The sequence below is a fragment of the Colletotrichum fructicola genome (genome assembly GCF_000319635.2).
Source record: "Colletotrichum fructicola Nara gc5 chromosome Unknown KSG_Nara_v1_contig09, whole genome shotgun sequence".
In the NCBI taxonomy this organism is placed as follows: domain Eukaryota; kingdom Fungi; phylum Ascomycota; class Sordariomycetes; order Glomerellales; family Glomerellaceae; genus Colletotrichum; species Colletotrichum fructicola.
In genome coordinates, this window is record NW_027094059.1 from 341576 (window position 1) to 357882 (window position 16307).

At 52.7% G+C, this 16307-nt stretch overlaps 5 protein-coding genes across 5 annotated transcripts; 3 read left to right on the forward strand and 2 right to left on the reverse strand.

Annotated features, from left to right (window-relative positions):
• Window positions 1-3188: 3188 nt before the first annotated feature.
• isp4-3 (Sexual differentiation process protein isp4) lies at window positions 3189-6012 on the forward strand (the record flags this gene model as incomplete). Its single annotated transcript, XM_032023121.1, has 5 exons — window positions 3189-3257; window positions 3330-3983; window positions 4048-4478; window positions 4531-5749; window positions 5809-6012. 5 exons carry the CDS (start codon window positions 3189-3191, stop codon window positions 6010-6012), a joined length of 2577 nt encoding a protein of 858 aa, XP_031880105.1.
• A 1653-nt stretch (window positions 6013-7665) lies between these two features.
• CGGC5_v014369 (uncharacterized protein) lies at window positions 7666-9627 on the reverse strand (the record flags this gene model as incomplete). Its single annotated transcript, XM_032023122.1, has 2 exons — window positions 7666-9275; window positions 9339-9627. 2 exons carry the CDS (start codon window positions 9625-9627, stop codon window positions 7666-7668), a joined length of 1899 nt encoding a protein of 632 aa, XP_031880073.1.
• Window positions 9628-11231: 1604 nt separating this feature from the next.
• Window positions 11232-12711, forward strand: CGGC5_v014370 (uncharacterized protein; the record flags this gene model as incomplete). The annotated part of the gene is made up of 2 exons (XM_032023123.1): window positions 11232-11861; window positions 11911-12711. The coding sequence occupies 2 exons, from the start codon at window positions 11232-11234 to the stop codon at window positions 12709-12711; spliced, it is 1431 nt and encodes a 476-aa protein (XP_031880075.1).
• A 488-nt stretch (window positions 12712-13199) lies between these two features.
• RTM1-3 (Protein RTM1) lies at window positions 13200-14206 on the reverse strand (the record flags this gene model as incomplete). The annotated part of the gene is made up of 2 exons (XM_032023124.1): window positions 13200-13440; window positions 13494-14206. The coding sequence occupies 2 exons, from the start codon at window positions 14204-14206 to the stop codon at window positions 13200-13202; spliced, it is 954 nt and encodes a 317-aa protein (XP_031880074.1).
• An 879-nt stretch (window positions 14207-15085) lies between these two features.
• CGGC5_v014372 (uncharacterized protein) lies at window positions 15086-16290 on the forward strand (the record flags this gene model as incomplete). Its single annotated transcript, XM_066153082.1, has 3 exons — window positions 15086-15091; window positions 15177-15257; window positions 15310-16290. The coding sequence occupies 3 exons, from the start codon at window positions 15086-15088 to the stop codon at window positions 16288-16290; spliced, it is 1068 nt and encodes a 355-aa protein (XP_066007433.1).
• Window positions 16291-16307: the final 17 nt, after the last annotated feature.

The window sequence follows — 16307 nt, forward strand, 5'->3', positions numbered from 1 at the left end:
GAATCGACCTGCCCGAAGAAGAAATCTGGAGAAGAAACCAGTCCCGGTCTGGTTTAGACGAAGCGAAAGTCAGCTCGTACGACTGGCCAGCTGTCGCAGGGAACTCGTTGCAAATGGCTGGTGTACGTTGTGAACATGAAATGAGTACCTTTTCTTCTCCCTGTTGGCAGATGGTTCGAAGGACATTTCGCCTGGAGAATACGAAACCCGCGTTGCTTGAAGAACATGGTTTCCTTTGGTGAGGAGAGGATGCTTTAGGGATCATTGTTAGCGTGGGGGAAACCGAGGTGCTCGGTTTTGAGAGAGTAGGATTCTGGCCAAAGCAATGAGAAAATCCAGCCAATGTCGGGGCAGAAAATCAGCCGGGGCGATTGATAGGACGCGTTGTCGACCCATCTAATAAGCTGCCGATACTAGGAGCTCGCGAGGGGGCTAGCCAGGGTCGACATTGGTGGTCCCTCGCCGACCGTCAAAAAGTTCCTCCAGAAGAACTCTCCTGCGGCAGACGAGCACAGGTTAATCAACTTGCCACCTTCTGTCTGGCCGGATGATACCACTGGAGGAGGCCTGACGCATGTGAATGGCCAATGGGGCATGCAAATCCCCGGACGTCTGGCCGATAAGACACGGGGAGACGGAGCTGGTGCTTGTGAGAGGGGAAAGGAAAGACAGCCGGGGCTGGCCGTTGTCTCTGGATGAACGTGCTTCCCGTCCCACGAACGTAACGACTCGACTTTTCAGCTGTTCATCTCAGGCCTGGTGAGGCGGCGATGGTGTGCAGCGAGAGCACATGGCGGACAAGCTTTTTTCGGGCAAGATCTCTTGACACTGCACGGATGGCAAGTCTTGGGCGTCTTGGAAGCATATCGCGATGGTCTTGGAGCTCTTGGAAATCGCCTTGGAAAGCTTGTGAGTCTTGGTCGGTCTTGGGAGGCTTGGGAGGCTTCGGGGACGGCGCCACTCCCTCTCCCTCGCAGGGTCCAGCGGGTTCAACGCCCATCTTTGATCATGTCCGTCTTGGTGTTCTGGCCAAATTTGCCAAGATGTTAGTCGCCTATGCCGTCGACTAGTGCACAACCCTGAAGACGGAAAACAGATGCCGACGTTTGATTCGTTGGTAGGGCACAGCCATGCGTTGCGTCCAGCCACCACACCAAGAGGATGAACAACCGTTTTCCAGCATCCTTCTATGCTTCTTCGATGCCAGCCTGACGGTGCTTCCCGGACATGTCTCTCGGCGGCCACGATGTCTAGAATGTTGCATTGTAACGTGGTGTTGTCGAGAGCTGAACCAGAGCTTTTCGGTCTAGTCAAGTCTCTTCATGTTGTATGTGTACTAGAAGCGAAGCGGCACAGCGAATAAGACTCGCAGATCTTCGACGATTAGGGTCGGAAAGCGTTCAAGGGCTCAAAGCACCGTGCCCGGGCGCCCTCCCAGTCCGCTCCGCGACCCCAACAAGGGTTCACCTCACCATCCCCCCATCTTATCGCGCGCTCCCCGCCGGCCCCCAAGCAAGAAACGGACTTCAAGACGACGTTCACTTCTTCCGCGGAGGCTCCCTCACACTGATCGATCACCGGGTCAGTCCCACAAGAGGTACGACTTGCCAGACGCAGGGCGTTGAGTGTACAGTACGGTACTGCGTGCACCCGCAAGCCCACGCGCGACACAACGCACACAAGCAGCGCTGTTACGGTCAGTGCCGAAAGAGACCCCGAGATGGGCACAGATGGCACGCAGCGACGGATAGCCACCTTGCCACCAGCATCCCCCCGCCACTGCTTTTGCCGGGGGAGATTGCAGATGGTGTGGGAGCCGTAGCAGCAAATCATCCCCATGCCGGTTGATGAGAAGGCAGGATTTACGAATAGAAGAGTTGGTTCGCCGACCGACAACCTGTCTTCAGCCCGATCGACACCGAATGAGACAGGGCTGCACTCTGTCTGCGGGCGGAAACGTCGCACCACGATGAAGCCATCGCGATTGCGACTTGAGTTGCGCCCAGTCCCAAGAACCAACGTCCTGGTTTGATTGGGAGGATGGATTGCCTGCACTCGTCGTACAGTAGTTGCTCTCAAAAGTTCCTCGGCCGAGAGCTGTCTAAGTTTGCCTTACCAGATCAAGGTCGTCCGAGGTCCCGACTGCATGGGATGACTGAAGGCCGGCGGAGACCCGCGAATCTAAGGAAAGAGATATGCGCCATCTCAGGCTTGAAAGATGCCAACGGCGACAATGGCGGAAGCTCTTGCGCCTTGAGAAAAGGTTCCGTACCACCCATGCAATGCACCAGGGATCCCTCTGCGTTGGACTTGATGCCCCGTCTGCAGGTTCGCAGTGACTGGGACTGATCCCGGTAGGTAGCCGGGAGGTGGAGGTGGCATTCGTTTCCGTCCGTCCCCCCCAATCCAGGAAAAGAAGTGAGGATGAACCACAAGAGGGCCGCAGATAGGCATCTTGCCGTCCATGTTTGTTCATGGAAAGCTCATGTATCCGTACCTTCTCTGTCCTGATATGGCCGGGGCATCTTGCCTCGATCCTTCTCACGTTCCTTCTTCTTCATTCTGCTCTTCGTCATCATGTCTCTCATCCTTCCTGTCTCACGCTCGGCTGGGCAAGCCACCCAATGCGGGCAAAGTAAAGACGCACATCGATCCCTCCTCCAACGCCCGGGAACCTTTGATATCGGCCATGTCGAATGCAGAAGGTAGAGATGTCTGCCGCCAGGGTTGCACTGCACCCTCCGGCTGCACGTCCAGACGAGGGGGGCGGCTGGAAGTCCAGCCCTGAACATGATCACCCATGCCACATCACCCCTGCCTTCTGAAGAGGAAGCTCTGTCCATCCCAGCCTATGCCGTCGCAGCATCGAGTCCCATCTTGGGGGGCAAGGGGTCCTTTCCTGAGGATCGTCTTGTGGCAACACTGACTGTCACCATCGTCCTGCCCGTTCGTTGCCAGGCGGTTGGAACCCCCGGGTCCCACCCGTCGATAAGCATATGGATGGCGAGCTTGGGCCGGTCGCCCTCGTGGCACTGGATATTAAAAGGTCTTGATGTCCTCGTCCCCTCTTTCCCCGTTTCTTCTCGTTTCTCGGTCACTGGCATATTTCCAGCCCATAAGTCAACGGGTCCTGCAGATCAGCCCCTCCGTACCTTACTCAAGGTGAAGAGTTCTGACCCAGCGCAACCATGTCCGAAATCCGTGAACAACGGCCCGCCGCCCAGGGCGGCGTGGTCTCCAACGAGAAGGCCGAGCCCGTAAGTACAATGTCTTAGGAGGCTCACTTGAGCCTCAACTCACAGGACGGTGTACTAAGTCGCTTGACCTAGTTCGTCGACGCTCATCCCGAGGGCACCGACTACAACGAGCACGTCGAGATGGAGCTCAACGTCACCGAGGACGATCTGCTTGAGGCCAAGGAGCTCGCTTCGCAGATGTCCCTTGAGGAGGTTCGCGAGATGATGTTTAACGTCCACAAGATCCACGAGAAGGACCCCAACTTCCCGCTCGTCATTATCGAGAAGATTGAGGCTTTCCTCCAGAACGACGACGTCTTCGAGAACCCCGAGAAGCACGAGACTCTGATCCAGGAGATGAAGCTCGAGGCCGCCCTCATCACGGGCAACTCGCCCTACTCTGAGGTGCGCGCCGTCGTCGACAACCATGACGACCCCACCATGCCCTCGTCGACCATTCGTGCATGGGTTATCGGTCTGCTCTTCTCCGCTCTGCTCGCCTTTGTGAACCAGCTCTTCTCCGTCCGCTACCCGTCTATCACGATTTTGGCCAACGTTGCCCAGCTGCTCGCTTACCCCTTGGGCAAGTTGTGGGAGAAGGCTCTTCCCGACGTCGGCTTCACTGTCTTTGGCTCCCGTATCTCGCTCAACCCTGGCCCGTTCAACCGCAAGGAGCACATGCTCATCACGATCATGGCCAACGTTGCGTACAACATCCCGTATACTAACTACATCATCTGGACTCAGGTAGGCTTCTACCCGGTGCAACTTTGCACCTTGACGATGAACCTCAACTAACAGTACTCTCCAGTGGCTCCCCCAGTTTTTCAACATGCCGTATGCCGCCAACTTCGGTTACCAACTCCTCATCTCGCTGTCAACCAACTTCATCGGCTACGGTCTGGCCGGTCTCTGCCGTCGTTTCCTCGTGTACCCCTCGTACTGTGTCTGGCCCGCGTCTCTGGTGACCATCGCCCTGAACGCTGCCTTCCACAGCGACAAGAACAGCACCGTCGACGGTCCTTTCCGCAGTGTCTGGAACCTTAGCAGACAGAAGTTCTTCTACATCGCCTTCGCTGCCATGTTCGTGTGGTTCTGGTTCCCCAACTACATCTTCACGGCTCTCAGCACCTTCAGCTGGATGACCTGGATCGCGCCCAACAACCGCAACCTGGCCACCATCACCGGCTTCAACAGCGGTCTTGGATTCAACCCCTGGCCCACTTTCGACTGGAACATCCTGTGAGTACTGCCATTGGGTTTGATTCACGAGAACACTTACTAACGGGCGCAGTCTCTTCGACAACACTGACCCCTTGATGGTTCCCTTCTTTTCCACCTTCAACAAGTTCCTCGGAACTCTCATTTCCGGCTTCGTCATCATCGCCGTCTGGTACACCAACACCTACAACACCGGATACCTCCCCATCAACTCCAACAAGGTCTACGACCACTTCGGCAAGCTGTACAACGTGTCGCGCGCTGTCAACGAGCACGGCCTCTTCGACAAGGAGGCCTACGAGGCTTACTCCCCCCCGTTCCTGGGCGCCGCCAACACCATGATCTACATGTTCTTCTTCGCCATCTACACCGCCACCATTACCTACGCCATCCTCTACCACCGACATGAGATCGCTCTCGGCTTCAAGGCTCTGATCGGCAGCTTCCGCAAGAACAGCGACATCGAGAAGGACCAGGTCCTTGACGTCCACAACCGCCTCATGAAGGTCTACCCCGAGGTTCCTGAGTGGTGGTACCTCCTCACCCTCATCGTCGCCATTGCTCTTGGCTGCGCCGGTATTGCCGCTTGGCCCACGTACACCACCGTCGGCGTCGTCTTTTATGGTATCATCCTTTGCCTGATTTTCGTCGTCCCTGTCGGTATCATCAAGGCTATGACTGGTATCGAGGTCACCCTCAACGTGCTTGCTGAGTTCATCGGTGGTTCCTGGGTCGAGGGTAACGCCCTGGCCATGAACTACTTCAAGTCCTTCGGCTACGTCACCTGCGCCCACGCCGTTTGGTTCTCCAACGATCTTAAGCTTGCGCACTACGTGAAGATTCCCCCTCGTCATACTTTCTGGGCTCAGATGGTCGCGACGCTCGTGTCTACCCTCGTGTGTCTCGGCGTCTTGAAGTTCCAGATGACTAGCATTCCGGGAATCTGCACTGCCGATGCCAAGTTCAAGATGACCTGCCCCGGCATCAACACCTTCTTCACCGCCTCTGTCCTTTGGGGTACTGTCGGTCCCAAGAAGATCTGGGGTGCCGGTGGCCAGTACACCGAGACCCTCCTCGGTTTCCCTCTTGGTGTCGCCGTCGTCCTCATCTTCTGGGGTCTCGGCAAGGCCTTCCCCCGCTGGAAGTGGATCCGCCAGATTCACCCCGTCGCCATGATGTACGGTGCTCTCGTCTGGGCTCCCTACAACATGTCCTTTGTCTGGCCCTCCGTCCCCATTGCGTACTTCTCTTGGGTCTACCTCAAGAGCCGTTTCCTTGGCTTCTGGTCCAAGGTAAGTTTTCACAACCCCCTCTTTACCGTCATTTTTGCAGTCACTGACCTTCTTTGCAGTACAACTTCGTCCTCTCCGCTGCGTTCTCTTGCGGCATTGCCATCTCTGGCATCATCATGTTCTTCGGCCTTCAGTGGCAAGATATTGAGGTTGACTGGTGGGGCAACAGCGTCGTGTCAGAAGGCTGCGAAGGCCTGGCCTGCCGTCTCAAGACACTCGCGGACGGCGAGTACTTCGGCCCTCGCATCGGCGACTTCCACTAAGGGATTCCGTCGTTTGCGAATCTCGCGGCCTGGCCGTCGCGGTTGTGCTTTTCGTGTGTTTTCAGCGCATGTATGATGTGATGAAAAAGAATTTGAAGACCAGAAGGAGCGTGGTGGAATTGGCGTAATTCGGTGAATGTAATGAGACAAAGTATGAAGATGAATACCCCCTAAACACTCTTTTGCATCTGGCGGAAGATTTCAATGAAGAATTTTTCTCTTCCGATCTGAACCTCGTGAGTCTCTTTCGAAATCAAAGGTGCGACTGACCAATCGGCTATGATGTGAGGTGACCGTGTGCTTTGATCGTGACCAGTGACTTTCAAGGAAGCGACGCCTGGCATGGCGATGTTGGTTGTCTCGTCGTGATCTGAAGGGTGCGATTGGGCAAGTTGGTTCCCGCAAACCCTCTCAGGATTGAGATCTCGTTTACAGGCCGGGCTGATTTCTTTGATTGTCGAACTTTCGAAAGCCGAAAGCAGCAAAACCTAGCCATAACGTCACGAAGCTGAAGGTTGGCAGTCTGTATTAATATCATCTTTGTACCAACATCGCCCCCGCAACGGTTGCCGGATCGGTGCCGCACCGGCGTGGCTGTGCTAGATAGCTCGGCGATCTGGCATGACCAGTGCATACTGGGGATGATACTGGCGGTGGGTGACTGGTTGCAAGAGAGGCCTGAAGATTAGGTTGTGGAGTATTCAAGATACCTGAACATCGTTTTGGGGGAATTCTCGCCTTTTCAAACAATTTCACCTTGGCATCAGCAGGCTTGAGGATAGCTTGTGTTTGAGTCGGTAAATGAAGTTGCCGAGCGGGCTGTGGTGTGGTGGCCACCGATGGAGCCAACGCCTGTGTAACGTGAGATGTGCGGAGCAGCCTTTCAAGATGGCAGCCTCTGAGTTATAAAGACCCGGTGGTAAGAGAATTTCACAAAGAAGAAGTTTTTCTTAATCAAGTATTATTGCTAGAATGATCTAGTCTTATCAATACCGCAATTTCGACCGGCTCTGACGGCACAGCTGACAGGTGTAAAGTTCACCCGGCTTACGACACGGAAAGCGTACCCGAATCTGCCTGCTAGTCACCGGAACAATACCATTTCTTGGTTAGGCATATTTCTCGTTTGGGCAATGAAACATTCGCCATATCAAACTGTCTTTATTCACATCCACTTCTCTTCTCTCTGATTACAAAGAGACCACCTAATTTTCCTACGTGTGGGTGGCTACATTTCCTGTGGACTTGGTGACTTTTACGAGGACGACGACGAAAGACGACGATGATAATCCTAATAATGACAGTAACTATGATAGCGACTATAATAGCAATGATGATAGCGAACACACAGCAAAAGTAGTCGCTCTAGCACAGAAAAGTCGGGGGTCTGATTAGAAAATTCCAGGTAGCACAGCTTGCAACTAACGTACTGGGACCAGCTCGACCAGCAAGTCGAGAGCTTCAGTTTAGACGCCTGTAGTCAAGTAGGCTTCTTAACCCTATGATAAAGATCAAGACTTCCTCGCCTTCACCGCCTCACAAGAGAATATCACACTGAGTTTGGCAAGGCACCAGACATAAGCCCAAGGTAATCTCAGGTGATAGAAAGAAAGAGATGTTACGAGACGTTCAGCGTAGTATATTCGGATTGGCTCAAACTATTGTTACGGTGATTCTAGAAGATGCAAGCTCATCAGCGCCAAAATCCTTTACGTCCTGAAGAACTGCGCCAATTCTTCTCATACAGCCTGGCCGGTCCATTGCAGGAGTGACATAAATCCCGTGAGCGCAGGGATTCTTCCGCTCGGGGTCTGGTCTTCCTGGTCCGCCGTACGTGTAAGCCAATATCAACGCGTACACTTCCATTGATCTGATGAGCTCTGCACTGGCCTCATAGCTTCGGTTGATGGTGTCCAGCATGCCGAAGCAATCATCGCCTCCCTTCTCGCTTCGGAACAGTATATGGCCTGTGGGCCCCTTAGCATCGGAGAGCGACATCTTGACCAGGGGCGCCTCGAGCTTGATCCAGCCGTCTTTCACGCGACCAAAGGGGTTATCCCCGTCGATTTCAACCTTGGTTTCAAGAATATTTGCCACTTCTTCCGTCACCCCAAGTAACCCGGTCGCCGGTATTCCGTCGACTGAGGCCCAAGACCATGAGGGTGCGCGGTACTGCTCGATGGGTTTACAGCGCAGAGCCTGCCAGCATAAGCATTCGATCAAGGACCCACGCCAAAGACCGGCCAAGTATTCATCTCTGAAGCCTTTGCTCAAGGACTTAGCAATGCCAGAGAATGCTGGAAGCTTATCCAGAGGATTTGTCAACTCTCGCGGGCCGTACTCCCAGAGGAGTTCGTGCCAATTTCTCGTCAAGGTGGAGGAGTGGTCGAGTCCTTCCCACCTAGGATTTGTGGGATGGGCGTTGTTGCGACGCTGGTCAACGTACTCCACAAGCTGGGTGTCATCATTGATGAAAGGTATGCGGTAGTTCAGCTTCAGTCCTTGCTCTGCTTCAAACCCTTCGAGACATTCCCAGTACATCTGCTGGCTTGAGAAGTGCAGAATTCGGCGAGCGAGGACACGTTCCTGGAAGCCCCACGCTCTCTTCGTGAGAGGCTCCTTTTTCATCCGCATATGAAATTGGTGAATGGTATCGTGATCGAGGGTCAAGGCCGTTGCCAAGATGTACTCATCTGGAGAAGAACCCTTCCGTGAAAGTTTGAAGTAGGTTTGAGGGGTTCGAGCTGACAGTAAACCTCCATTAGTATCGCCGGACTTTACAGCGGCAAGCGTCAGATACGAGTTCGAGTACACAGCAGCCATTTGCGCTGACTCTCGTTCCCAGTCCTTCAGGTCATCCTGACAGATACACAGGCTGTCGATCCAAAGGTATCTTACCCCGACCATCCGAGTCAGAGTTACAGCGTCTCGAAGAGTTTGCGGAAGTTGATTGATATCAATACCGTCTCTTCGAGCCTGAATGGTCTCACCGGTGGTAACAAAGTGTTTCTCCCCCTTTCCCCAACAGTAACTGAGGGTGACATAGCGGTTACAAAGGTCAGGGTCCGGCTGAACGAGTTTAATGATTGACCCAGAGTCTGACGTGCCAACGTCCAAAAGGCGAGTTGGCATTGGAGCTTGCTGCGCTTTGCAGTGCGGGTGCTCATCGCAGGCTTTGAGCCACTTGAGAATGAGGTTCAATGTGGTTTGGTTCGGAACCTCTTTCACAACGCGGTCGCTAGAGCCGATAGATAGAGGATCATCTGTCAGTTGTTTCTGTCAGTCACAAGATGCAATCAGAGCGGCTTGGGAATCCAGACACTCACCTTCATCAGAAGCAAAGCCGATCGATGCGACGGGCATCAGGCAATATCGACCCTCGTCTTCAACGCTGCTACAAACAACCCAGAATCCATCGCCGCCAGACTCGCCACGTTGAGTCAACCACATGTTCCAGTCAGGAACCCACTTGTATGCACCCAGATTTGGATGTTCTAGTGTCTTAATCTCCTCCAACAGCGCATCGACCTCCTTCTCAATTGCCTGACATAGAACACATCCGTTGATTGATGCTTGACGGAGCGAAGCAAGATCGGGATGGTACGGAATACCCATACATGGAATAGGTTTCCCTCTCTCATGATCGTCCAAGATAATGTGCTGGAATCTCTGTTTCCCACTTAGAGTTCTCGTGGTTTTGTCGTCAGGAAAGGGGGGCAGGTCTTCCAATGGAAGAGACTGACAAAGGCTACAGAGAATCATGATGCCTAAAACCCCGCGAAAGGTGTGAGATGATGTCCAAGCCGACAGCACATTCGCATAAGTCGTTTCAGATCACGGAACTACTGCATTTGAAATACAATCGGTTTGTGTAGCTTTGGTGGCGATAGAGACGCGGATCATTCCTGTCTCATGCCGTCAGCAGTGTCATGCCCCTCCATGTGACTACTATTCACTGTGACTAACGTGAGGGCCAAGCCATGGATGCTTAGGGGCTAGGCCGGCCGCCTGCAAGTCTGCCTCGGCGGATCCAACCTTCAAAGATCAACGCAAAATTATGGAAGACCATTGTTCTTCGCATACCTATGTGTGCTCGCATTTACTGCGCTGGCTATCAAGAGACACTATGCCGAGAGCGCACCGCGGAACAAAATAAATTATCATTCTTCTCGTTTCCGTCAACTCTGTTGTCTCTGTTTTCCAAGTCGTCCATGCAACTCTCCGTCCAGTCTCCGTCCGGACGGTAAGACTCTACCGAGAAACCGGAACTTGAAAATACTAGGATGGACGGGGAAAGCCAGACACCGACAGAACAGGCAGAAAGGCAGCCAGCCGGGCGGCCGCTTATTTGCGCGCCAAGGAAAGAGCTGAAGACCCCCTGTGCGCCAGGTTGCCGTTTTGCTGCCTGCAATTGGGCAGTGCAGGGTTGATCGCTGGTGCCATCATACCTAAATGCTGACAGACAGTAGGCGAACTAGAGGAAAGGGACTTTGGTTTCTCAACGTGTCATTTGGCAGTGCACACACAGCCATGGGTTATGGCGGCTACGTCTCCTGAATTCAGCCTGCTCTTCATATTGAACGCTCTTGTACATTCTCGAAGGCCAAGTACCACTGTCGCCCCCTGGGTGGTCATGTACCAATTAACCTGTCTCATACCCCGGGAGCCTTGCCATAACCTCACGTCTTACCAATACACTGGAGTCGAGATCATTAGCGCCGAGACTCACGACTGGTGGGCGCAAACAAGCTTTAATTAAACTATGGATGCTCCTAGCCCGATCTAGCGCCCGTTGCAAGGGCTTTCTGGACCCCACGTTCTGAAATACCGTGTTCCTGCGGCACAGTTACCAATTTCCTTGGTCTTGAGCAACCAGAAGGGTTGCTTAACCCCTGTCATCATTGCCGTGTCGGCGGGATTTGTAGGGATTTGATCGTTTTGCAAGAGTAAAAAGGATCTTCATGCTGGATTGCCAAGACATGCGATGTCTCCTTGCACGACCATCCATCAAATAAGCCAGACGGCGTGGTGCTCCATAGTGAACCTAGCGAGTGGGAGCCGGAGAGATCCAGCCGATACTTATGGAGACCTCTTCGTCTCTTCCCCCCAGGGGCTTGAAAGGTAAATTTCTGACTTCAAGTTTGTCGATGTCACATAGAGTCTTTCGGATTCTGGTTTCTTGCCCATTCCCACCCGCCGCATAGTTAGTAGGATTTGCCATGGATCAACCACGACAGTCTGCCCAACCAGGACTCGAGGTCACGTCACACTACGACACCACTCCAGTAACTCTCGAGGCCCACCACTGGACATCATCATCACAGAACGGTTCAGCTCCAAGTCACGATATATCTCACGAGCAAAAGATACTAGCGGGCCATGGGTATGAGTCAACGGCACACAACAGCGGATATACGGGGCGCGCATACTACCAGAACGAAGCAGGAAGCACAGCTCAAGACAAGGCAAAGCCCAGAAGGCCTTGGCTGCTCATCGCACTCGGCGGAGTGGTGACGTTCGTTCTTGCAGGTGTTGTAGGCGGTATAGCAGGCTGGAAGATCACATCCAACCAGAACCAAGAGCCAGCCCTAACTGTCCCGGGCTCTGACGGTAGCACGCCATCAACGAGCGCAACCAAGATAGTACCGAATTCAGGGCTCGCAGCTGTTGGTTATCGTTACGGAACTGACATAACCCTACACGTATGGTTTCAGGGACCGGACTCTTTGTTGAGACGGTTGCAGTACATGAGCATCTACCAAAACTGGACTGCACCATTGGAGGTCGACGCAGCGCCCAAGGTGGGCTCGCCCTTTGGGGCTAGTCAGTTCTGGACGAAGCCAGATGAAGTATGTGCCTCCTCACGTCACCCCAAGTTATAGGTGCTAATCAACGAAGCCACTTCCGGTCATCCCCCAAGCCGAGCTGTTTTACATTGGATCAGGCGAAAAGATATTGGGCGTGAACTGGCGAGAGGGGTTCACACGTGGAGGCCTAAGTGACAGCGTTAACAATGGGGGATGGACAGTCGGCAATACCGGTACCCAGATGGCTGCTTACTGGCCCTCAACCATTCTTCAAGCTTCAAATGGGGATGTTATGGAAGTCTTTTTCAACTACAAGTCTCCAGGATTTCAAGAGCCCAAGAGGGTCGGTATCACAGCTTCCCCTGGCTCGGCGCTGGCCATTCTACCCCGAGAAACTACCCACTCCGCTGGCGATCAAACCGCAGCTTCTAGTGCGCGTATTATCTACCGCGATACCACCGGACGCCTGAAGAACTTTGACCGATCCTCAGGCGGCCAGTCTCTCACGTCTTCGGGCGAGATTCCCGTGACGGTCGATTCGAACTTTACAATGGCTGCCTTCGTAGTCGCGAGGGGCGAAGTAGGCGGGCAGAAGTCAACGGCCGTCAACACATGGATTTTGTACCAGGATTCCAAAACTGGAAAGATCTCATACGTTTATGAGAACGACTCTGAGGGGTGGAAAGGCCCAGAAACGGATCCGGTATTCGAAGGAGCTGATAGCCCAACCCACCTCGCATGCGTCACGGCTGCATCATCCACGATCCCCGAGGTCCCATTGGAGGCGGCACACGATTTGAGCCATTGCTTCTTTCAATCCGGACGCAAGTTGAAACATGTCCACTTTGATGGCAGTTCGTGGACGGATATGGGCTTCATTTCCATACCTTGAGGAAGCATAGCGACGACGAGGACGATAGCGATCACACAGAAGTATGGTGGGGTTGACGTGATGCTTTGGCAAATTCTTCTACCACGGTAGAATTACAAGCTCGCATAACAGAGCTTATGAAGTGAGCGAATTTGAATTATAATGAGACTATGGGTTCAACGTATCTGAACTCCATCATGGATATGGGACATAAACAAACAGTAGCTTTGCTATCCGGGCCGTGTACGTAATTCAATATTATTATCACCCGCCATCATCCCTTTTATCTTTGACGTTTTCCTCTTTCTCGTCCCTGTCGTCGTCCCTGTTGCCGTCCCTGTTCGTCCTCGTCCATCTCTTGTCTCTGTGGCCGTCCCTCTTATTGTCTACCGGCCCCTTCCGGGAGGATAGCCACAGTCATAATTAGGTTACAGAGAAAATAAAACAACTTCCCCATTGTTGTCAACTATGGTGCGTTATCCTCAAGAATAGAAGAACCATGTCTCGAGTCAGTGCCCATAGCCTCCTCTGGCATTGTCCTTCGGGGCCAGGCTGACACTCAGGTCTTGGGCGCTGTAAGTTCCCAACGATATAAAGCTCCTCAGTTCATGTGAGCCATCGGGGGAAACAATGTTGCCGTCGTCGTCCACGGTCATAACCTTGCTAGGGTGAAACGCGGCTAGAATGAATGTGACCAGGAAGATGAGAGTAGCATCAAAGATGTAAAGAAACACCTCAGTTGTTTGCAGACTAAGACACGATCAGCAATCGAAAATGAAAAGTTCGAGCTAGAAGAAACTCACTATCCATCGTAACCTTGGATATACTCAATGACGCGAAATAGCGAACGAACAAAGACTAGTACGCTGACGCCGTACAAGATCCAAAGAAACTTGTCCCAAGAGACGGCGTGTCTCAGACGTTGCCCTCGGATTCTAGAATCTATAGAAATGCGCCGGTGGAAGACTCCAGTGACGGCGATGAAAAGAGCAAAACCAATGAGCTGAATGAAAAGGCCAACGATGATGACATTTTCGCCCAGTTGAATCTTACTCGGCGACTTGGCATTTGTGAGAATACCTCCACCTCCGCTTTGTACCAAGAATGACAAAATATCGCTCGTGATGAACACCTTTGTAAGAATTTCAGGCCTAACGGGACTATAGTCGCGTCCATTTGCTAGGATAATCAGCCGACCTAGCATACCGTAGATGGATGCTGCCAACAGCGAAGGGGCGATGAGTAGCATCAGGGACTGCAGCGCGTAAGGCATAACCTGCCAGTTTGGTGTTTGGGCTGCCGATATAGCACGAGACACATAACCCAGGATTTCGCAGACGATGCCGACTATGAATGGGATGAAGTAACGAGTTTGTTTCTTGTAACATAAGATCGTGTGCGCGGCGAGGGTGAAAGAGAACAGGACGATGAAAACGCAGGCTGCAGCCATCGATGGGTCGTATAGATAGAGAGATGCCATAACCTCGCTGTCGCGTCGGTGAAGCGTTGATGCCATGGTAGTTCAATCGAATCAGGAGTGTGAATGAGGTATAGAAGTTTGTTTCTGGTGATTGATCCAACAAGCTAAAGATGTTGCGTCTTAGGTTTTTTTTATCTCACTGGTCTTTTATAATAGAAATATTCTTACTACATGCACCACAGATAATGTTCAGACATCACCGGCTTCAATAATCAATGGCGGACTCAAATGCACTCCTTTCCGCCATAGCCAACTCAGCCTCAAGTCTAAAATAGCATCATGGTGGATTTAGGCGCCTGAAATTTGCCCGTCACGGAACGCGTATGGTGCCTCCCGTTGTCAGGATATGAGCTACCAGACTACCGGCTACCAAAATCAGTTAGCACCTGCCATTAAAGACCATACATTTGGCGGAAGATTCAATCACGACGGTAGATCGTGTGCCTTGCAGCGTCCTCGAGCTTCCGATAAGGCAGGGATCATTGTCGACGGACCACTTTCCATGCCTGAAAAGCTTCTTCTCGGCCCTACAAAGGCGGATCGGTATTGTCAGCGGGGCCGTGATACACGTAAATGCCTTTATTGTGGAGATACGCGTATTTCATGCCATCTCAAGGATACCATGTCTATGAAAGCGTAATATTTGCTGAACTAACAAGCTCAATAGATGGACCCTGCGCTTTGCCACCCGACTGGGATGTCAGCTACAGACCGGAGTTAAATCATCTTGGCGGACGCCGTCATATTTGGCGGGATCTTTTCCTCGCGTTCCGTGGAGTTTTCCATGGTCGGCATTTCAGACCCGAAGAGTAGCTGCATACCCAGAGAAATCTGCCAGCGGCATATTCAACTAGGATGTTGCGCCGTCAACATAAGAAAAGCAGGAAAGGCTGCACTGAGTGTAAGCGACGGCATATGCGGGTAAGTCTGCTTCTAAACCCAACACCGAGGCTGTTTCGAGGCTGTTTCCTTCTCATGCGAACGATATCTGATATTCTTTGGGCAGTGTGACGAGCAACGGCCCACATGCTTCAACTGTATCAAGGCTGACCGCCTCTGCTCCTTTTCTAGTGAGCCATACACAAGGGTTAGTCGGTCTCACAGTTGTGGGAATACGTGTAATTGACGCTTCAACCAAGAGCCAAGATTCGACCCCCGGATCCGAACATCGTTCTGCTGGGGCATCTCCAAGCGGCAGCTCAACGTGTCCCCAGGTAATCGGAGACCCCGATGCTGTTAACATGCTTCACATGGAGCTACTTCTCCACTTCAGCTTCGATGTGTACGCTCCCGAGTTCGATGACAGCCTTGGTAGACCGGCAACCGAGCTAGCTCTGAAAATTGCCCAGACGGCTCCTTTTTTGATGCATGGCGTTCTGGCCATGTCCGCACGTCACCTTTCCATCACCCGGCCCGAACAGTCGGCGCGCTACCTCGATCAGGCATTTAGGTTGCAGACAAGAGCCATCGAGCTATTCAATGCGACACACGACGAGAATAGTCGAGAAAGGTGTATGGCTCGGCTACTGTTTTCCTCTGTCCTCGGCCGTCACATATTGGCGGACGTTCTTCATGACGACGGCTTGGACTTTCCAAGCTTCCTTCATCGCTTCGTTCATGGCGTCAGAATTCACGGCGGGGTCAAAGCCGTCGCCGCCCAACAGGACTGGGTGTCCCTTTTGGAGACTGAACTTGGGCCATTGATGACCAGGGGCCTCGCTGCAGACATGTACGACAAGACCGTACAGCCAAACCAGGCGCTGCAGTCTCTGATAGCACACTCGCCTAACTTGGAAGAAGAGGACAAGTCTGCGTGCGAGATGGCCATTCGTCTTGTGGATACGGGTCTTCATGATCTGAAGGATCCAGACAGGGTTGATTATGGTCGGCGGATGATGTTCACTTGGTCAATTATGCTCCCAGATCGTTACGTTCGTTTGCTGGAACGACAGACTCCAGAGGCTTTGGTTGTATTGGCTCGTTATGCGATCTTTTTGCATTTCGGGCAGAACTTTTGGCAGATTGGGGACGCTGGGTCGTACCTCCTTCGTTCAATTAGTAACCATTTGGGACAAGCGTGGCAACCGTGGCTCTCGTGGCCAGAGGACATAGACCTTTAGAGATGGTTTTAGACAGA